The sequence below is a fragment of the Onychostoma macrolepis genome, chromosome 08, assembly GCF_012432095.1.
Source record: "Onychostoma macrolepis isolate SWU-2019 chromosome 08, ASM1243209v1, whole genome shotgun sequence".
Lineage (NCBI taxonomy): Eukaryota > Metazoa > Chordata > Actinopteri > Cypriniformes > Cyprinidae > Onychostoma > Onychostoma macrolepis.
This window is the reverse complement of record NC_081162.1, coordinates 10,354,607-10,378,299: the sequence shown is the minus strand read 5'-3', so window position 1 is coordinate 10,378,299 and position 23,693 is coordinate 10,354,607. Positions and strand designations below refer to the sequence as shown.

Genomic DNA, 23,693 nt, shown 5'->3' with positions numbered 1-23,693 from the left:
CTATTTAGTTTAGAATTTAGTGTTTGATAACTTTATTAAATTATATTTTCTACTTGCTGTAGGGCACAGATAAATATGGCATTTAATGGGTTTATGTGAAGATTGTTTTAAGTTCACTTAAATTAGTTATTTGGCTAATAAATTATTGCAATATAAAAGTATATTTAAAAACTTTACTGTTAGGTGGGATTAATCGTGATTAATTGGGATTAATTTCAGAAAAATGTGTGATTAGTTTTTTTTGTTTGTTTTTAATCGATGGACAAAACTAAGATTTATATTTAAGGTAACTGCAATTTGCATTGTAACTGCACAGTTAAAAAGGCAAGAGAAAATACTGTGATGCAGTGTCACAGTGATGAGAAAACAGTTCAAATTAAAATTGACATACAACCTTATGCTGTGAACATAGCAAAAATCGAAACCTTTTTCTCACTGCTTCATTTATCATGCAGTGCAAAAGAACAACATTTACAGGTTTCTCTGAGTAATTTGTTGTAGTCTGTCAAGTGCCTTATTAGTGACTAAGGACTAGTCAAACAAAAGAGAACTAAGTGGTGGATCACTCAATGGTATTGGAAAATTAGATACTATCATATACAGAGCATATTACTCTGAATGAGTAAAATTAAATGTAATGGAGTAATACATATTTATTGTAATAATCTATTATTTTGATCTGATATACTTTCATGGTTTATGGTTACAGAGTGGAAATTTACAGGTCTTGATGATAAACTCTTCATCAGCAAACAAAGGTTGTAAAATTTTGGGATAAGAACAGAAACATTCCACATTTTATGGGGTGAGAGGGTGGCCTACTCCTGTGAGTCCTCATTTGGAAAATCCCAAATTACTGGAGTCAAATGAATAATTACTTTATAGACATCCGCCATTTGCCACCAAATACCCACAGACCTTTCACTTCAGTTTTTCTGCAGTTCAGCTCTTGTGAAAAAATGTCCCAGTGTAAGTTACATGATCACATGTTGTTTTGTGGATTAGTGATCAGCTTGATTGTCCAGTTTGATGAGTTGCGATGGCAAACTAGGCTGGCATTATAAGACATTTACTGTAACTGCACTCAGGCTCATTCCATCTCTGTGCCACTAAAACAACTGAGTGCAAAATGCGCTATGATTGTGTGATATACCTGGCCTTGTTATTGCCTGCTTTGTTTGAACCAGGTAGGATATAGTCTTTTTAATAATGGTGAAATTGGTCTACATTACATTTTTGTTTATACTTGAATGAGTAAATATATTTTATTTTGTGATTCTTTTATAATTATTATTTGCAAAGTTCAGCAGACTGTGTCAGAACATGTTCAGTATTGAACTGTCTAATGGTTTGTGGGCTGCTTGTATTCTCAGTTCATGGCCATTATGGATTCGTCCTAGCTCTCTGCCGTGTACTTGGTTCTCTACAAAATGTTGAGGTTATTTACTCAGTCTATTATGACAAAACTGAATTGCTGAGATTCAACAGTACTGAAAACACAGATGTTGCTTACACTGAATATGCAATGAAATGAGCGGATGAATTTAGTAAAAAGTGGCTACATAATCAGGCAGAGAAAAACATTAGAGACTGCAAGCACTTTGGACAGCTATTCCTCCCTATGATAGAAAAAGCAGGTGAGATGCACTGAACCAAACATATAAATAAAAACCAAACATATCAGTGAAAACACAAAATTAATCTCATTATTTCAACAGTAAAACCAGAAGTCATCATCCGGTCAGTAAGGCAAGCCAGTGGTAAAAGTCCAGCCATGTTGATCTGCAATGCCAATGACTTCTACCCCAAACCCATCAAACTAAAGTGGATGAGAGATGATAAAGAGGTGACAGATGATGTGATGTCCACTGAGGAGCTGGCTGATGGAGACTGGTACTACCAGATCCACTCCCACTTGGAATACTTCCCCAAACCTGGAGAGAAAATCTCCTGTGTGGTGGAGCACGCCAGCTCTCATAGACCCATGATCTATCACTGGGGTAAGAACAGAGCTGATACTGCAAAATATGACCACAGGAACCAAACTATTTAGTTTGTTGCACAGCCTAAACAATTTAATCAACCATCTGTCACGAATCTGGTCTGTGAACTTCCATTCACTCACCACCAGAGGTCACTCACTCACCACAGTATTCATTGCACTGATCACATTACTGTTGTACTTCACCATCTACTACATTTCCCATCATCCATCGCACAGATCACACAGCTGTCACAGATTACACATTGCACTGATTACAGCTGAGACCCATTAGACACTCTTTATAAGCCTTGGACTTTTTGCTGATCATCGACCCACGCTTGTCTTTGTTTACTCTTTGTCTCGTCCATGTTATACCTGTTTGCCACTGTTTGACCCTGCCTGTTAGGACCACGTCTCTGCTCATTAAAAGCTTGCACATGGATCCGCACGTCTCACGTCTCGTCAGTCCCGTTACAGTTATGTGTAAACCAAGTTAATGAGATGGGTCTTTAATATAGATTTAAACTGACAGAGTGTGTCTGCCTCCCGAACAGTGTTAGGTAGATTATTCCAGAGTTTGAGTGCTAAATAGGAAAAGGATCTGTCGCCTGCAGTTGATTTTGATATTCTAGGTATTATCAAATTGCCAGAGTTTTGAGAGCGCAGTGGACGTAGTGGACTATAATGTGAGAAGAGCTCGCTCAAGTACAGAGGAGCTAAACCATTATTAACCATAATTAGCAAGATTTTACAATCTATACAATGTTTAATAGGGAGCCAGTGCAGTGTTGACAGAATCGGACTAATATGGTCATACTTCCTGGTTCTAGTAAGGACTCTAGCTGCTGCATTTGGAAACCCAGTTTGGTCTACTCTCCAACAATCTATGCAAACAAATACTAATGGACTTTTCACTGTTTTTGATAAACACATTAGTGCTGTTAGTAAAGTTTTTTTTTAAGCAGAGATCAATTGCAAAATTAAAAATCTTTTTTGGGGGGCAAAGAATTGCAATAAGTGATCCATAAGGAAATAAGGAAACTTATTGCCTCAAAACATTTGAATAAACAAGCTGAATTTTTTTTTAAAGTTAGTAGAGCTTACAATTCTTATGACAAGGGGGGCAGAGCAGAGAGCCAATCCAAGCCTCACTTCCATGATCCCACCCCATTCATAATTGTATATAATTTGCTTCCATAAACAACATATTCATTCAAATCATTATAGTTAAGTGCTAGTTTGCAACAGCACACTGGCACACTAATGTAGTTATCTAAAAGACTCATGACACACTTGCATGTAAATAGCTAAACAACATGCAGTATATATAGTCTTTAAGTTTTGCTATCCATCCTCAACCTAACCACAGGCTCTACTCTTCACCACAATAGTAACACTACAAAACCAACATAACAGAAACCTAATGTAAATTTTAACGTAACACAACATTTAAGTACTAACTTGTGTCTCTCTATGTTAATCTTGTGCAAAAACACACAAAATAACACTTAATTTCTGCATTTATTTTCCTTGTTGTCTGATGCAAAGCATGCTGGGAACTACAAAACGCAATCATTTTAAGTTCACCTTACTACAACAACATTTTGAGTTTACAGAACTTATTTCAATTAAGTCTAATGAACGTTCATTATTATTTGAGTGAAATTAACTCATTTCATTTAATTCATTTCACTGTTCGGTTTTACAGTGTGGATATCTATTTTATGGAGAATAGCACAGTGGCTCTATTCTAAATATTTGTTTCAAGATCCACCGCCAGTGACAAGAAAAAAGAGATTGCAGGTAATCAAGTTACATACAGACTTTGAAATATATCAAGTCTGAAATTCAGGTTTAAGGTTTCACTTTTTTTCAAATTATACAAAATAGATCATCACGTTGATCAGTAGAGGGCGCAAATAGACAGATTTTTGTGTTGGTGGCATGTAATATGCACCTGTTCAACACACTGAGAAAGATGAAACATGAATGGAATTTTAGAATAACATACATTTTCGAGATCCATTTTCATTTTATTTTTTTATTAAAACAAATTAAAAATTGAGTTATATCAGAGCTGAGGCATCAAACACAACAAACAATTTCTGCTGCTAATCTGTGAATAGGCATTCTTCTCTCATCAACATGACCATGAAAGGACAACTGTACGAAAACATATTTTTTTACATTCAGCAAAACATATTTAATAATGCTGTCAAAAAGTGTGGCATGTGTTTAAAGAGAAATCATTTGCCTTCTGATCCATACAACACTTGTTAATACTCATCTGACCTTAGCAGATGTGATGTGTAAATTGATCTGTTCGCAATTCATTTTGTGTGTTTCTTTAACAACAAATAGGCCTTAACCTTTTGCCCTGTGGACTTACATAAAATAAATTCTCCTAAAACATCCATTTCATATCTTATTTATCCAACAGAGGAATAGCAGACATATATTGCAATAATTTCTGATGTATGATGCAATCCTTTCCAATAGTGTGTATTCCACAGCAGGTTTTGCAAAGCAAATTAACATGCGATCTGTACATGACGACAGAACTAACAACAAATATGGCATTGTTAGTGTCTTGTGTCAGTATAATTATATCCATTTTTTTCCTTTGGCAATAAAAACTGCTCCAGTGGTGAGACCCAGCAGCCCAAGAGCCAGGCCAACTCCACAGAACACTGATGGACCAATGCTGGGCTCTGTTATCTCCACATCTGCACACACAGACACACATATTTGTGAAATTGATTATGTATTTTTAAAAGGGATTTAATGTGAATAATAAATTCAAACCCACCCCATACTCTGGTTTGAGGTTGTTGAAGGGCTTTGTGCTCCACAGAACAGCTGTAAATGTCTCCTTCCTCTGGAATGAAGCTGAGTCGAGAAAAAACATTCAGTGTCCCATTTTTGTTGGGGTAATATCTGCTGAGAGTTGATTCATCTGTCACATTCACATTGTTCTTGGTCCACGAGACTCTGACAGGTGGAGGGAAGAATCCAGAAACCAGACAAATCAGGGTGTTCTTGACATTTAATTTGACATTGTTCCTTGGGTAAACTGAGGTCCAGGGGGGGTTTCAATTTTATCAATGCATTTAAACTTTAAAGTTTTATAATAACCACATAAAATCAGATTCCTCTAATGTATAACCTGTTTGGCTATTTTAAATCATTCTAGTTGCATTTAAAATTTTAAATGTTTAATCCAAATCGGTTTTAGATTATGTCACCGATGTTGAGTAAAAACAATGACTTACCAAGAGGTTCAGATACATTAAAGGAGAGTGTCCTGAAATACTTATCTTTGCACAAAGGCGTTAATCCAGCAGAAGGGTCTTCATTAGTGATAAGTGCCAAAACATCAGGGCCAGGAATAAACAGAAGAACATTAGGTACTATGACAATTTTCTTCTCTTCCAGGTCCATGTGTGCAGCCACTTCATTATTATAAGTGAAGAGCATTTCATTACTACCAGCTGATCCAGTGCATGATTCAATCACACCAAATTCATGATAACCTAAAGATTTCAGAATTTAGAACATCTGTTACAAATCACTTGAAAATGATTACATTAAACGTTACAAAAAATGACAACACAAGCTTTACCAATGAAAGAAATGGGGAAAGAATTGAAATAAAAGATTACATTTTAAAACACAAATTACAACATTAATTCAAAATTAGCAGAAAAGGTTTGTCACAAAAGTTTGTTCACTTACTTTGGCCCTCAGTATATAGGAAATAGGAAATGAAAAATGTTATTCCGCAAAATGTTTCAAGCATGTTTGTTCACAGAAGTGAGTCCTACACCTACAAACATTAAAATTCAGTGTGGTGCTGTGGTCAGTCATGAACTGGATATTCTGGTTTAATATGAACTGAGTAGCAGATTGTGCCAAGCCTACACATAGCCTTTATATGAAAGCTGTTACTGGGGCAGTGCCTTTTGTACCTTTTAGGTACTAATATGTATATTTAAGGTACCAATATACAGTACAAAGGTGCTGCCCCAGTGACAGCTTTCATACCTTTTTTTCCAAGAGTGTACCATAGGGTTTTTGTTTTGTTTTTCTTTTTGAAGAGTGTACAATATGAAATGCCACATTAGAAACTTTTTTTTTTTTTAATCAAAATGTATTTTATTCTTTCTTATCATAATTGAGACTGATATGCCACAAGTTAACTACTTAATTTCCAGAGGTCACTGCCACCTGAATTTTGGCTGCCTCACTTTTTTGACTGTCACTCTTGGGTCTGTTTCTATACCACAGTAGAACCGGATTTAAAGCTGTAGTTACAAAAACAGGTCTATAACTGAAGACCATCCATTAGCATTCCCATTTATCTAATTGACAGTTGCTGAACTGGAGCAGAGTGTCTTGTTAGTACTTTGACTTGTTAATACTTAGGACTTTGAAACTGTGGATTTGAATGGTTGCTACGTCACTAAAAATCTCTGCACATTGAAGATAACCGCTTGTCTACATGCTTACAGTCTCTGTATGATTTAAAAATGTTAAGCCTACATTCGTACATGTCCCTAACAATCAAATATGAGGATATTTAGTATTCAGCAACAGATTACTGCTCTTTTACACTAGTAGTGGCTATTTTGTTGAATCTGTTGTCTTTAAAGCCAGACTATGGTGAAGAATGTGTGTATTGTTGTAGTGTGTATTAAGTATCCACGCCAAAAGAAAATAACATTACATAAATAGCATTAATCAATAAACTTTCATCACAGTCTTTTGCAAAGCAGAGACAATGATCAACTACTGAAAGATGAACAGTAATACCATATTTTATATCATATTTTAATGTGATAATAATATCATATTTTACTTGATCTAAATGTAATTTTATTAGGCAGATATGATCTAGATACACTATGCACTGGAACAGTTGGAAAAACTTTATTTTTGACATATATTTTGCAATGCAAATTTACACGTCATCTGTGCAGGACAACAGAACTAACAACAGTGTCAGTGTTAACGTCTCAGTATAATTATATATCCATTTTTTGCCAAATCCAGCAGCCCAAGAGCCAGACCAACTCCACAGAACACTGATGGAATTATCGTTTTGTTATATGCATTTTCCTTTCATATTTGTTATATGCCGTTTTTTTCTAATTCACGATAGACTGCTTTTGATACTATGCAAAAATTGTCACTGAGCATTTTAGATACATATTTCAGCAGTAAAAATTTGGTGAAAAAGATTGGGAAACATCATAACTGTAGTTCATAAAAAGAAAATTAACATTTTTATTTATATAGTACATTTATTTTTTTGTAGAAATGTTACATGTAAACTGAAAATTCACCATTGCTTATTTATTTTTACATACTCTTTTGTCTTTCCCTAACACCACCCACATACTGTACATTCTTTCATTACAATCTTCCTATTGCTCTTCTATAACAATCAACTGTCAATTTTCTGTTTACACAGAGATAAATGTCCTACTGTTGCTGCTGCTGTTTAGGGTTGTGACGTTCCTCCTTGTTCAAAAATTGTAGTGATTGTGCTGGACAAACTCCATATGCTTCCAAACTGATTAATTAGCAAGATTGTGATTCCCTGTGATTGTGATACTTACAATGGTAAATATAGGGTTGCAAAGGGTGAATTCTGGAATCCACTGCTGCTTCAATATATATCCTTTAAAGTGGTTTATTAAGAGATTGAGAAGTTTTCTGGTAAATTTTCAAAAATGTCCCTGAAATCCAGGGAGGTTCTGAAAGACGTTTCAGTTGTATCACTACATTTAAACTTCAGTTTTTTTATAATAACCATATTTAATCCTACTTCTCTGCATTTGTAATGTATCCCAAAATGTTTGGATATTTATTGAACTGACAGTGTTAATGTTCAAAGCAAATGGGTTTTAGATGTCAAAACTGAAGGGGTGGATTCTGGAATATTATCTGGAATTCGATATATATCCTTTAGAGTGGTTTATTAAGTTTTTAATTAATATTATTATTGGAAATTTTAAATGATTTGAAGAACTTCCCCATGTGAAACTTGAAGTATAGAATTACATGTCTTACACTGGAATGTACTCTCTCCTTGGTTTGAGAAAAGCGCCCAACACGTCAAAACATATACATTTATGAGCTTATAGGTCATAAAGCTCATTAGGTCTCTCATCTACATGACACAAGCATTTATTTATTCTTCATCTTTAGGGGTAGTCATGGCCTAATGGTTAGGGAGTCGGGCTGGTAACCTGGCTGGTAACCTGCTGGTTCGATTCTCGCGCCGGCAGGAATTGAAGGTGGGGATTGTGAATGAACAGCACTCTCTCCACCTTTGATACCATGACTAAGGTGCCCTTGAGCAAGGCACCGAACCCCTAATTGCTCCCCGGGTGCTGGAGCAAGGCAATACGTCACAACTTAACTTAACTTAAACATTAGAAAATAGAAAAGAATATTGAAAAAGGACTTCATATCTGGATGTTTGTGGAAAGTTTCGGATTAGAGCTTGGGTTTGAACAACACAGCCTTGAAGAAGTTGCGTATTCTCTCTCTGTGTGTGTGTGTGTGTGTGTGTGTGTGTGTACAGGACTGGTCTCCAGGGAGATTCGTAAACGGCACCCAATATGGACCTCTTCTATCACCCGACACATGGGTGGCAGATATACGCCTCTGGAGAGACCTATTGCGTCTGACCTCGGATTGCTTGTCACCTAAATAATCACTGAAGATATGCTTATGTCCATGTGTGGAGATTTTCAAGTTTATCTATGCTTCGACCAACCAGAATCCTGTTTACCTAAGTAATGACAGTGACCTCTGCTAGAGTATAACTACTGTTTTATTGAGAGTTTACTCAAGAGTTTACTTAGTGTTGAAGCTGACTTCTGCTGATGTAACTGCAAGCTATTTTCTTCAGTACATTTTTCTTTAATTGATCTCATCTCTGACTCCTGGTCTTTGTTCATCATATCTGGTCCTTGGGTTTTAATACTATAATTTTATACTAACAATAATATTTATTATACATATCAGAAAAACTATAATTAATAAAGTTAATTATAAAAACACATCATTAATTGAGAAGTGTGGAAAATGTTCACTTTCTCTGGCCTTCAATATGTAGAACATAGGAAATTTAAAAAAATGTTTCAAGCATGTTTGTTCACAGAAGTGAATTCGACCATAGAACTTCTGGATCCTTGCACCTGTATTATAATTTAGTGTGGCACTGTGGTCAGTCATAAACTGGATATTCTGGTTTGATATATTCTGAGTAACAGACTAAGAGGTGTGTATTGTAATGATATCACAGATGTGATTATCATAACCAGGCGTAATGTTACTGTGCCCAGACTGTAATGCAAAAATGCAGTACAATCTTGTGGTAGTGTTTTTGTCTGCTTTATTTGAAACAGGTAGGATGATTTTTCCTACAATATACCTTTGTGTTCAGGTGATTTAGAATTCTCAATATTAAATATTTTAAATGAATTTAACGACACTAATCATCTTGTGTTAGCAACTAAACACATGTCAAGCTAAATTGTGATGTAATTTTTGAACGATTTCCTTACTACTGTAATATTCAAAGGACTTACTATAGCAAACTTTACCAAATCACAAAATCATCAAATTCTCATTCACTATGTCTCTTTCTGACAAGTTTATTACAATAATATATCTTGTTTTAATGAAAATTGTTATAAAAACAAGATATTTGATTTATTATTGAGAATTATTTGTATCAGTCAATCTTTGTTTTTGTTTTGTTTTTTTATGTCAAAATGCTGTTTAACCTTATCTTTCCTTTTTCTGTTGTCCAGTGCATGGACTTTACGGATATGTCCAAATTCAGTGTCGAGTACCTGACTCTCAACAAAACATTGAATTTATCTTCTCAGTCACCTGCAACATGATAGAATATCTGAGATACAACAGTACTGAGGATAAAGCTATTGGTAAAACCGAATTTGGGAAGAAATTGGCAGAGGACTATAATAAAAACAAGATTTTACTTGCACAAACAGAATTTGCGCTGAACCAATGCAAAATAATTAATTGTCTCTTTTTCAAGGATGACAAGTAAAACAGTTCCTTATTCACTACATTATTAATATTAAAGACAGAATATATTATTTTATTAGTTTCAAAACTTTTGTATTTTGGTTTGACATAAATAAGACATCTGGTCTAGATTTTGCAGTACAACCAGAAGTCATTATCCGGTTGGAATATGTGAATCAGAAAGCTATGCTGGTGTGCAGTGCCTATGACTTCTACCCCAAACCCATTAAACTGACATGGATGAGAAATGATAAAGAAATGGCAGCTGATGTGACGTCCATTGAGGAGATGGCTAATGGAGACTGCTTAAATCCACTCCCACTTCATCAATGCTTTGAGACTGATGTTCCACAAGTTAACCACCAGAGGTCACTGTCACCCATATTGACTGTGTCTTATACACCCATTATAACAATCATACATTCATTTTATAGGCTATACCAGACACTAGGCTTGTTTTTTTTTAAGGCTTATTATTACTCAAACATGAAAAAGTACAATGTTTGAGTAAAACCAAAAATAAAAAAAAATGGTCAACCAGTATTAATCAATAAACTTTAAAAACATTAATTTCAAAGCACAATAAACAACAAACAAACAAACTAGAGATAGGAAATTAATAACACATTTTTAATTGATCTAACTGTCAGTTTATGAAGCAGATCTGATCTAGGCTATAAACAGGTGGAAGATGCGGTATTTTTGATATAGGGTTTGCAATGCAGATTTGCATGGGATCTGTGCATAGCAAGACAACAATATATTTTCTAGTATTTACTTTTTTCTTCTTCTTCTTCTTTTTTCGTTTGGCAATGCTGGGCTCCTTAATCTCAACATTTGCACAGACACAATAATTTGTGACATTTGTGTAAAAAGGAATTAGATGTAGTCTAAATAATAAATACAAACACCTCATGTTCTCGTTTGAGGTTGTTGAAGGGCTTATGATAACTGAAAGATTTTAGAATTTAGATGTTACATATGTCGTCTGAAAAGGATTACATTAAACAATAAAAATGACAACACAAGCTTTACTGTGAAACTGTTGGGCAAAAATATGAATAAAAAAATGTAATTTGCTAAGTAGCCTACACTTTTTTTTCTCTCATTTCATGAACGATCTGTTCATTGCGTCTGTCACGTGACAAATGAATGAACGACTCGGAAGGTGAAGTAATTGTTTATGTCCTCTGTAAGTTATCTTTGGATGCATTATGATGATTTCTTAATTCAGAATACGATCAAGACTGCGTAGGTGGATGTGTTCGGGCATTCTGGCTGTTAAAAGTATAACATTTAAAGCCACTTAAATGAACGAAATGACTTAAAGATTCGTTCATTTTGATGAACGAGCTCGAACGAGAGAGTCAGTAAAGTGATTCACTATTGCACAAGTTAACCACCAGAGGTCCCTGTCACCTTTATTTTGACTGTGCCTTATTACCTTTATGACATTCATTGTTTTACATACCACTGTGAAACTGGATTTTGGCCTGCTTGTTTGCGTTTCCCAAAAGCATCGCAAACCCAAGTAGCTGCAGTTAACTATGCCACCATTGCTCTTTACAGTCTACTTACTGGTCTATACCTGGAGAAAGCTATGGTTAGCATTTCATTTTAGTACACTTTTCTTATCTACTCTGGTTGCTGTCTCTTCATTTAGGATCTTTACATATGCATTAGTTATAACTGCTTGTATTAGACTTGTGCCTATGACTTCTACCCCAAACCCATCAAACTGATGTGGATGAGAGATGATGCAAAGATGAAAGCTGATGGAGACTGGCAGGCTACTATCAAATCTACTCCCACCTGGAATACTTCCCCAAACGTGGAGGGAAGATCTCCTCCTGTGTCACGTGGTGGAGCACGCCAGCTCCCATAAACCCATGATCTATTATTGGGGTAAGATCAGTTATGGTGGAATTAAAGTGTTAAGAAAACTTCACTGAAATTGGCAGAATGTCTTCCTTCTCTGGAAGATTTTGACAGGAATAAACTCATTACTGGGGTTGTTATTGCAGATGTAGGTTTGATCTGCTACAAAAAAAAAAAAGCACACAGGTTAGTGTTATGCGCAGTGATAAAGAAACATCATCCTTTTCTGTCAGTAACATAGATTGAGATGTTGTTTATTGCTGGTGATACACTTTTACAGACAGCCCGTTTCCTACTTCTGCAAGCAATGAGCAGCACTGAGGAGCAGTGTGTTGCAAAACATTCTCACACATGAATCCTAAGTGTTTCCAGGGGTCTCAACAAGATGGACAGTGAGCTACAGACTGAGATCTTAGCATTACAAAAAGAAAAAATGCTTTAAACTTCTAAAGATCTTCAGACAAACTGATCGTCTTTATACTATGGATTGTTTACTACAGTAAAAATGAGCAATGATAGTCAACTACTGAATCATATTACAATGCAAATGAACAGTCACATATTGATAGATCACAGCTAAAAATGGTTTGTTGTATTAAGTTTGTGATCACTATTTCAAAGCTTTGTTTGTGCCCTATCATTCTTCAGTCTCTTAAGATCTTTAAGTATTTTTGAAAGAAGTTTCTTATGCTCAATGTGTTTACTCGGTTAAAAATATGGTAAAACAGTAATATTGTAAAATAATATTTCAATTTAAAAGAACTCTTTTCTATTTAGATATCTTTTAAAATGTAATTTATTTCTGTGATGCAAAGCAGAATTTTCAGCATCATTACTCCAGTCTTCAGTGTCTCATGATCCATCAGAAATCATTTAAATATGCTGACTTGCTGCTCAAGAAATGCTTCTTATTATTTATTATCATTTATTATTATCTTTATATAACAGCAGTGCTGCTTAAAATTTTTGTGGAAAACATGATGTATTTTCTTCAGGACGAATACAAAGTTCAAAATACAAAGCACTGCATGCATTTATTGAAAATAGAAATCTTTTGTAACATTATAAATGTGTTTTCTGTCACTTTTGATCAATTTAATGCATCATTGCTGAATAAAAGTAAATTAGATTTCTTAAAAGAAAAAAAAATCTTACTGACCACAAAATTTTAGCCATGGTGGAATATGATCATGTTTCATTCAAAGTCATTCAAAGTATAAGTTCATTTAAGAGGTGTACATGTTTTATCATAAATGCAGATGTTTTAATTGCATTTCTATTAAAATCATAGTAGCTGTAGGCCTAAACAAGTTTTTATCTGAATTAAGATAAACAGTTGGGAGACAGTTTGACCTGACAATGACTTCATAGATCGACTTCATAATTTGACTTGATAATGCTGCATATTGCAGTCTGTTTGAAAGATAATGTGCCCCATGTTTATTTTTTGAATAAGCTTAGCTAAAAAGAGGAAGTAATAAAAACACCCTTAGTACACATACACTAGTCACCCTTTACTTTAGGTGGGACAAAATTAGACAAACTTTATTTATTGCATCCTATTTATCCTTACAAATGCCCTTATCAATCACATAAGCAATAAAAATTATAATCTTTGTCAGTGGATGACCTTAAAAGCCAAACACACAACTTGTTTTTGATTAAACCAGATCATGTTTTGAATCCAGAGTAGGCTACTGTACTGTACTTTTTGCTTGGCTCTTTGATCAGTACACTTTAAGAACAGGAATACTGATGACTAACATTTCCATTAACAGAGAAAAAGAGTGTCATTAATTATTGCTATTCAAGAGTATAGGTATAGGCTATAGGAATCATCAGATTGTTTTGATGTTGAGCTAATAGCAGGCAAATCTATAGGCTAAGTGAGGCTTTAAAAAAAAGTGTGACATATGCTTATCATAAGTTTGCCTTTCTCTCCTTCTGTCCATCAAAAGTTTTCTCCCACCGCCCTGGGACTGGTGGCGTTGGCCTTTGATTTTAATACTGAGAGCATAATTTATGTAAGATGTTTGAATAGCTTTTTGAGTGCGGCTAGATTAAAGAGAGTTCCGTGTAATGGAACAAAAAAAAAGCATCTGCAGATTTTATTTAAATATATTTCAAACCACCAATGAATTGGATAGAGTTGACAAAGGCAGAGAGGGAGGAAGAGTTTTGGAAAACACTATTAATTCATTGTGTGTATGTGTTTTCAGTGGCTGTTTGCTTTGTTTCTGTAACACTTTCACTCACTGAAATTGCACTTTCATCTGTTTATCCATCCTTAAAATGATGTTACTCCTTTTGAGTTAGAATGAGAGGACTGTGAGGTTTTGTGTTATATATGTGCTGTGTGTATGTGTTATACCACACATCATTACAACCAGTCACGTCTGTCTTTGTTCCATGAGGCAGATCAGTTTAGTTTTCATTGATTCATTGATGCATAAGCCAGATTGTTAGCAGTCAGTATTTGTCAGTGAGTCTGCAAGTTGCACAACTTTTTTGTTATCCTCGTGCTGATGCAACAAGATGTGTTTACTCTCTATATATACAGGGTTTACAGCATAGTGTGAAACACTAAATCTTTCTTCATATTTCTAAGTTTAACACTTTAAAGACAAATATTGGCAATCTGTCATTTACAATTCAGCTTTATGTTCAGTTGTCTCTTGCAATAGTAAAACAATGGTAAACATGGTAACTTAGACAGACAGTTATCCTCTGTGGATCTTTTTACTATCAGTAGTCTTGCAGGACACCACGTGGTGTAAAAATGCAGACCCCTGCCCTCTGTGCATGGATGTGGGAGTCTTTACGTACACCTTAGCATATGTATTATGGAAGTGATTTATTTTAAAAGAATATAATTACATGTGAACTGAATTTAATGCTTTCAGACATTTAAATGAAAATGCACTATAGTTTAAATTTTATATTAAATGCAGTTAGACGAGTTTCCTAATACATAAATTTCATTAAAAACATTTAATTTGAGATTATTACAAAGTGAATTTTTAAAAGTGTGTTAAGAAATAACAACTTTATCTACAAGTACAGTTTTTTAAATATACTTTTAAAATTTAAAGGCCAATTCAAATGCACATTCAGCAATATAATTAAGCTTACTTCTTTTTTAGGGGTAGATGGCAATTATAGGGTCATCTGGGCTTCTCTTCACTTTCGTAAATATGTGTATGTGGTCATAAGAGAAGTTTGAATGTAGTCTGTTTTGGTAACTAACTCTTTTACAGCAAAATTGACCACTTTAATGATTCTTTAGTGTTCTTTTTTAAGCTAGAAAGCTAATCCCTGTTCATTGTAATTGCATTCGGGAGGGTGACTGGCACATTATTCAAAATATCTCATTTTAGTGTTTATTTATTTAACCTATATTTAACCAGAAAAGACTCTCTGAGATTAAAAATCTCTTTCGCAGGAGTGTCCTGGCCAAAATGGGCAGCAATACATCAGTTTCATCACAAATTATTACAACACAAACAGACTAGAGACACTTAAAAACAGTTACATATCAAAATGATCCACCACGAGGTGGTGTTAGAAGAAAGAATGTCATAGAGGTCTTAAACTTTTCATTTATGGTCAAACTATATCTGTAACTTGAAATGTGTGCTGCTCTCCAAAGTTTCTCCACGATACTAATATACATAAAGACACATGCACACAGAATGGAGCAGGTGGAGGGCTAATCTAATATATATGTGTTTTTTTTTTCATTAGGTCGAGCTCTTTTGAATCAGCTCATTTGTAGCCTGTTCATTGAGCTGCTATACCTCCAAGTGTGAAGTGTCCAACTGTGGGGACCGAATGAAAGAGACACTATGAAGAGTGAAAGGGGGGCGACAGAGAGAGAAATGTTGAGAAAGTTGGAACGAGGTGGTGTTCAGAAAGAGCGAGTTGAAGGGAAAGTAAAAGACTGAATGACTGATAAAGGGAGAAAGAGTTACACTGAGCGTTCGCATGTGCCCGTATATACGCGTATGATGGAGAGAAAGAGCGAGCGGTATGCTATGATGGTATTGTTTTTGTGACAGAGATCAGTGGCTGGCTGAATGTGCTTTATTTGCAGTGGGGCTGCTCTCCCAGGCTAATAAAATGTGAAGCTCCCGCTGCCTGCAGTGGCATGCTGTGCACAGCGGGAGGCAGGGCTTTTTTGTGTTCCCCTGCCCAAATTATGGAACCGTCAATACCCTCCCTGGATCCCGTCAATAGAACCATGCTTTGTGACTGATGGGAGACCAACTTCAAGGCTATCCTGAAAAAACGGAGAAAGGGAAAACAAGCGAGAGAGAGGGAGAAGAAAAACTTGACCTGCTTTTTCCCAAATATGGTCTATATGCTTCGGCAGTCTGACATGGAAGGTTGTTTTTGGGTTCGTCTGAGCCTTTGTGAAGACTGAGGCGCTCAATAGAGCAACAAACCATCGCTATCATTTCACTTTCTAAACCATGTGGGAGGGAACGCACTGCCATCATCGCTGTTGTTGATTTGCCTTGATCTGAATGGTGACATACCCTCAGGGTGAAGTCTGAGACATTAGACGCACTGTTGCTGTGTTAGCGTTAGCATGTATTCCTTATGAAACCTGAAAGGGATTTTCCAGCGTGTTCGTAGACTCAGGGTTTTATCGTTTTGATGGAGGGGGACGGCTATGGGGGATATTTGTTGTGGATGGTAAGGCTCATTAGCAATAAGCAGACATTTGATTGGGATAATTATCCACAATCGTACAAGTACATGTAAGCTTAACAGGTTAGGCGATTCAAAATGTCCTTACAGAAATTTGATTTAAAAAGTCATGCAAATTAGCACTTTTGGTGTTATGGCATAATTAACTTTTGGATGTAAATCTAAATATAATATAAATTAGCATTTATATACACACACACACACACACATAAATATATATATATCAGTATATGGCTGTATGATTCACAAAATAATTAAAAATGGTAAACTATACGGTATTATCTACTATATATTATCTCTATTATTAATATAACCATTGATAAATGTATGCAAGTTTATTCTTTGTATTGAGTCAACAGGTCAATCTGTGATGTTTTGAGTCTCCTTAGGTTAAATTTTCTATAAAAGGTCAGAGTTCACCAGATTTGAACTTTTGTACGTTCCCACTCTCTCACATTCATTATAATTAGGAATCCTGTGAGCTTATAGACAATTGGTACAGTAGAAATCAATCAAACAGCGAGTTTAACCCTTTGGTGACAGTTCAGAGGAAAAATCTGTCTGTTCTTCTGGATCCCTCACCCCAAAGAATTCTGTAGAGCGGGAGAAACATCACAGTGAATTATTAAACATCAAGTACAGAAAAGAAAAACAAGTAAATTCGTCTGTCCTCCCTCTCTATATCCAAAAAAAAGAAGAAAAAGTGAAACTTTTTCTTTTTCTTTTTCCCTTCAGTTTGGAGTTGGAACTTCAAGTCATTTTTGTGGCTGTTCAAACGGTCGGGAACACGGAGCGTTTGCTGGATTCCTGTGTGCGCATTCAAAAGCCGCCTCCCTCAGAAGTGCCACCTAGCAGCGTGCTAGCGCGGGAACCTCGTGCAGTGCAAGGATTCAGATATGCTAATTGATCAGCGGGGTAGCTCTGAGCATCGCTGCAACCTGCTTTAAATAGACAGCTGCTTCCCTCTATATTCCCCCAACCTCCTTTCCTTCTTCTCTCCTTTTCTCCTTCGTCCTCCCCTCTTCAGAAATCTCCTCCTCCTCTCTCACACTCACCCATCTCCTTACTTTCTCTCGCTTTCAGTTTAGCATTGGAGCAAACAGCAGTAAATTAACAAGAAGTGGTGATGAATTGACTTTTGGGCAAAGCAAATAGGAAGAGAACTAAGAGAGAATGACAATAAAAATGCAGAGGCTGTTTGTCTGAGAGTGAGAAAGGGCCTCCGCAGGCTCTTTATGGCAGCTATGGCCGCATTAGTGCTAAGTCCTGCGCGCTTCTTTTTTACTCCTTGTCCGGGGCTCATGCTGAGCAGGAACCTGAGCTGATTGGGTTTCATTCACAGGTCTCTGAGTCGGCAGTAAATTCGGCCAGGGGTTCCCTGAGGGGCCCCCTCGACACCTCATCTCCAGCTGGCTGAGCGTGATTGTTGAGAAGCTGAGGAGTCACGTTGGGGTCATTCACTATGGTACTACTAAGCTAACTCGCCTCGCTCCTTTCTCTGTCTCTTTCTTCCTCTTCTCTTTCCTCGCTCCCCTCCCGCAGGTTGCTAGGGCCTGGTATTTGCTCTCCGTGGCCGGGCTGTAATGACAGCCGCGGTGCCCCTGCTGGCTCTCGGCTAGCGTTTCTCTTTGTGCTGCTTGTGGTTATTGGGAGCGAGAGGGCACGAAAGGGTGATGGCTTACAAACACACACATAATTGCACATTCACACACACTCCGCATTCACAGCTTTTGGACCAGTTATATAGGAGGAGATACATGCACATTGGTATCATTTTAGTTGGGCTATTGATCTCATAAAAACACTGTTTGAATGCTTCAACCATTCAACTCTCCCATTATTTGTAATAAAATATTATTTGAATTAATTTGTGATATATATATATTATATGCACTGTAGTTTTCAACACAATAACTTTGACATATGAGTAAAAATTATGAAGTATTACATGGTCAGTCGTGCAATTCTGATGTCATATATTTTAAAATGACCTCTAAATTTTATAATTAACCATTTTCCATGCCAACTTATCAGGGTTATTATTGTCACAGGTTGTTGGGGCAAGAAGCTCAATGGAGCACGAAGGAGTCAGGTAGTCAAATGAACAGAGCCTTTTAATAAATCCACACAGGAAACGCAAACACAACCTCTTCACACAACACAAGACAAGACAAAGAAACTGGGGAAAGGCAGGCTATACTGAACCAAACAAAAGGAACTAATGGGATAATTAACAAACACAGGTGGAAACTAATGAACTATAACGAGGACAGGAACAGGAAGACCAAATAAGGGCAACTAAGGGAAACTAAACAGAACATACACATGACAATTATAGTTGAATAAAACTAAAACCATAAAAATAAAAAAAAATTAAAAACGTTTTGTTACTTAAAATATTTAAAAACTTAAAATTCTTTTAATTTCCCATTTCTCATTTCCATTTAGTTTAACTTTATGTATTAAAATAACCAAAACTAAAACTGAAGTAAAAATTAATTTTTATATATATATGGGAAAAAACTAAAACTAATAAAAATGACAAATCACTAAATTGTCAACTAAAATTTAAAAATGAAAAAGGAAACTATACAAATGAAAACAAATTCAATAACTATAATAGTATCTCAATGATACTGGTTTCAAACATATTTCACGTCTGGTACTTTCTCGCTATAAACTCTTTCTCATGATTTTAAATCAATATTTAATGTCCATTTATTTCTTTTTTGGTATGTTTAAAGTCACTCAAAGAGGTTTTGTATCATCCTGAATGGTTTTATTTTGCAGTAATAACCGACTGAATCCCTTTCATCACTTTTTATGTAACTATTTGATGAGTTTAAAATGTCATTTTTATTGACAGACTGTTTTTAGACTGCTCCATTCTCTTCAGGGGATCTCTACCCTAAAGGCAAATACAGTGTATATGTTCCCTTTGGGAGAGGGCTTGAGTGTTTATGGTGCTCAGAGGGACAGATGCTCATTCAAAAAAGCCCAATCAACACAGACATCATATCACACCTCCTCTAAATACAGCCGCTCTTAAAAAGGGGTAAACACCAGCCATAAAGCCCCTAATGACAACACTAATAAAACTACAAAGACATGAAAGAGCCGGCTAAAGCCATGCAGTGAATGGCTGGCCAAAACTTCCTTCCTGCTTCTGTGTCTACTGAGGACAGAAGGAGGAAAGAGAGAGCGCGAAAGAGACCAGACAAATGTGTGTGTGTGAAACTTTTTATCTGCAGTCTACTTTCTGACTGCCTGAATAGTTGTTTCAGCATGAAGACATCAGTTTGCCAATTGTTAATGTACTATGAACAGTGGATCACAGCCCCCACAACTTCATTTAACCCTTCAGAAGCTGGTAGCTTCATGTCTTTGATCCATATTCCAAATATTTTTATACATTTCTTTCTCTAACTGAGCAATGAAATAAGTATTAGGACACTTAAGCAACATTTACGAATGTCAGTGAACTACTAGAAAACAAACTATCAAAGCAATTGTAAGATAAGCACAATTTACAAGCAAATATTTTACAATGCAATGTCCAGCTGGTAAACATCATTGCAAATGGCAAACATGAAGTTATTTTGTAGAACAGCTCTGGAATCATTTGTTTGCAGATGCGCAGATTGTCAACTAATCCTGATGCATAATCGTCTACACTTTGTGTAGCCACTGTACATCAACTATTACAATTAAACAATATTTTTATAAACTTTTATGTGCATTGCAATGTGAACATAAGTAGTTGTACCAAACGGTTACACAATGATTAAATGGCATCAAAGCAATCCTACGAATTTCCACTTTAACTGTTTTACAGTTTGTTCAAACAGAAGAGAGGTATTTTGCACCATCTCTATTGTCCATGGCATAATTTCCTCCCCCCTTTGTGAAAAATAAGAATACAAAGAACATAACAGATGCCTTGTTGGTCTCCGCAGTGACTTTCCCCTAGTGAGTCTTTAACAAGGCTCCAGATATTAAAAAAGAGTGCAGTTTTTCTTGACTAGGGCCAAGTCTTTTTGTGTGCATGGCAAAGAGCCACAGAAGCTGTGCTTTGTTCCATGAGAGCGGGACAAAATTATGTGTGTCTTTGTGTGTGTGTCTGGTCCATGCTTTCTCAGAAAACATTTGCATGCCTGATAAACAGCAGCATTTAGAAACTTTCTTGCCTTTGTTGTAGAAAAAATGAGAAATAAATATCATATCTTTAAACTAAACAGAATTTCATTCACTTTGAGCTTTAATCCTCTGATGTGAGTCATTGGGGACAGCGAGACAAAAACCTCAAAACACACCATAATTACAATATGCAAAATTTTTCCCCATTAGAAGCTAAACTTGACACCAATTAGATATGAAATTTCAGAAAATCTCTTATCATTATAATATGCTTTTGATAAGGGCCCACTAAACAATGAAACTAATTCCATAGTGGTTCAAAAAGGACTGATTACTGGCAAATTGTTCAATTGTTTTCATATTGTTTTATAGCCATATTGTTGCTCTCAGGAAAGCATTTAGTTTTCTACTGACTCAGGAGGTAAGAAAATCATCTGCTGTTTTAAGAGAAATGTGCTCAGACACATTTGGGCTTCTTATCATGTCTCCAAAGTATTTTTCATTTATGCAAAGAGTCAAACATTCAAAAAACACAGCAAAGGAATCTAAACAGCTTAATTAGCTTGAAGAGCCTCAATGGCCTGCAGCATTGAAGCTGAATGTATTTGTGTGTGTGTGTGTGTGTGTGTGTGTGATATTGTTAATGACAGCACTTAAGAGATCAGAGGAAGAATAGATGTATGGGATACACAAAATGAAAGGTGATAATGGAAACCACTCAACCATTTAAAGATACAGCTGTGTGGAAAGGACTGACATTTTGACCTTCCGGCTTAGTTACATATAAGAGACTAATCTGATGTGAGCAGTTTACATGTTGAGATATACTGCGGAACCAAAACATATTTGGACTACTAAGTCGCACTTGTAATGTATGCACAGCACAAGCATATTTTGCAAGCAAATAATTTGACAAAAAGTACTTTTTAATTGATAAAGGTTTGAATAAGTTTAAAGAAATTATAAATTATAAAACATTATACTATTCAAAATGAAGAGAAAAAATTCTGTTTGTTTGTGAACGTTTTATTGCTTTATTTTTCACAAAAAGGCATTTTAAATGATGAATGTTTATAGAAATAATAAATTATAAAACATAAGATGCTATTCAAAGTGATGACATTTCTATTACTGTTTGTGAAACTTTGCCCATAGTTAATGTGATGAACAACACATGCGATTACTGTTGCTAAAACATCTGTGTGTCTGTGGTTTTGCTGGTTAGCATGTTTTAGCCACTGTTGGTAGATGCTTTAACTACACCATTTGGATGCAAAGCTAACAGGTTCATTCAGAACTGAAACTGAATTTGAAGTTTACAAATTCAGTTACTATGTTCGTTGGTGGGCATTACCTGTCTGACATGATTCACCACAAGTTTATTGCATATCACAGCAGGGTTTCCTGCACTGGTTTTCAGCGTCGACTCTTGTCACATTCTGCACATTTGAACAGATAGCATGGATTTGTGCAACCTGCATATACTCCAATTCACCAAAAAAATTACTCGTATGAATCAGTTCTTTTAAGAAATTGTTCAAAAGACTCGTTCAAAAGTTATCGGTTTGAATCAATCTGACAAATGTGACCCTGTAAGACAAAACCAGTCATAAGGGTAATTTTTTTTAAATTGAGATTAACACACCATCTGAAAGCTGAATAAATAAGATTCCCATTGATATACAGTATGCTTTGTTAGGATCGGACAATATTTGGCCGAGATACAACTATTTGGAAAACTGGAATCTGAGCGTGCAAAAAAAATCTAAATATTGAGAAAATCACCTTTAAAGTTGTCCAAATGAAGTTCTTAACAATGCATATTACTAATCAAAAATTAAGTTTTGATATATTTATAGTAGGAAATTGACAAAATATCTTCATGGAACATGATCTTTACTTAATATCCTAATGATTTTTGGCATAAAAGAAAAAAATATAATTTTGACCCATACAATGTATTGTTGGCTATTGCTACAAATATACCTGAGCGAGTTATGACTGGTTTTGTGGTCCGGGGTTACAAATGCTTCTGATTGAACTTACCGCATCTATCAGAGCATCTACTGAATCAGCATTTGACTCAGTGAATTTTGTGTTTCATATCAGTCCATTATTTTTTCAATAGACTTTAAGCTAATCTTACTTGCTAAAATATATTGAGAAAGCAAAATATATTCTTTTAACCTGTATTTTTGTTCATGTTTAGTCCCATTGATAGATTTCCATTAGTCTCACGTAGCCAGACCTTCAGACTGACGGCTGAAGGTCTGGAATCCATGGCAACTTTCATCGGCCAAGGCCAGCCCATGAGGCTGTTTGACCGACATGTCAAACAACCAATCACAGTTCGTTTCATTCAGCGTCACGTTTCAGGGTGTGGAAATGTCGCCAAAATAACAGACCGATGTGTAAAACTCTCGGATGTATTTTAAAGATTCTATGCCTTGAACTTTAAATATTTCACATACTTTTGAAAATCCAGCCTTTAGGCTTTCTTCTTTTGTAAGGGGGTTTGGCGCCACGGCCTCTTTGTTTCCAGGTGGAATGTTAAAGAACGCGACACACATGTCTCCCGGAAATCCTGTATAATTCAACCAATCCGACGACGACTTTGAAACTCCTGAAGTGTTTCCACTTTTGTGTGCCATATGCATCAGACGTTCAGACAACGGTCCATGGGCATGACGCCTGAGGCTGAGACTAGATTTCCATAAGCGTTATGAAATGTCTGCTCTAAATAGTGCAGCATTCTTCTCATATTTCTCTCTAAAAAGTTTGTGGTGGTCTCAAAGGTAATTATATCAAGCGGGTCCTAGCATTAAAAAAAGTTGTGTTCCCTCGCACTAAATGTGTATGGCTAAGTGAAGTTAGTTCTGAAAAAAGAATAAAAAAATCAGCATAACCTTTT

The 23,693-nt window shown here is 35.7% G+C and overlaps 2 protein-coding genes across 2 annotated transcripts; one reads left to right on the top strand and one right to left on the bottom strand.

The window, feature by feature from the left end:
- Positions 1-4,015: 4,015 nt before the first annotated feature.
- On the bottom strand, positions 4,016-5,425 carry LOC131546082 (H-2 class II histocompatibility antigen, A-S alpha chain-like). The gene is made up of 3 exons (XM_058785407.1): positions 5,257-5,425; positions 4,794-5,078; positions 4,016-4,710 (listed from the first exon to the last, which is right to left on the bottom strand). Exons 1-3 carry the CDS (start codon positions 5,423-5,425, stop codon positions 4,589-4,591), a joined length of 576 nt encoding a protein of 191 aa, XP_058641390.1. The 3' UTR covers positions 4,016-4,588.
- Positions 5,426-9,326: 3,901 nt separating this feature from the next.
- On the top strand, positions 9,327-17,552 carry LOC131546081 (rano class II histocompatibility antigen, A beta chain). Its single transcript, XM_058785406.1, is given in 7 exon segments — positions 9,327-9,405; positions 9,814-10,050; positions 10,185-10,358; positions 11,844-11,905; positions 11,908-11,959; positions 12,016-12,118; positions 17,381-17,552. Coding segments are annotated over 7 exon segments (879 nt in total).
- The last annotated feature ends 6,141 nt before the right edge of the window (positions 17,553-23,693 follow it).

What these genes read in the sequence shown, in the direction of transcription:
- LOC131546082 (XM_058785407.1), bottom strand. Translation starts at nt 5,425, where the DNA reads ATGGACCTGGAAGAGAAGAAAATTGTCATAGTACCTAATGTTCTTCTG. An exon ending in TAATGTATCTGAACCTCTTG is followed by an intron (nt 5,079 to 5,256) that starts GTAAGTCATTGT and finishes ATTGATAAAATT; the next exon opens with GAAACCCCCCCTGGACCTCA. An exon ending in ACCTCAAACCAGAGTATGGG is followed by an intron (nt 4,711 to 4,793) that starts GTGGGTTTGAAT and finishes CTGTGTGTGCAG; the next exon opens with ATGTGGAGATAACAGAGCCC.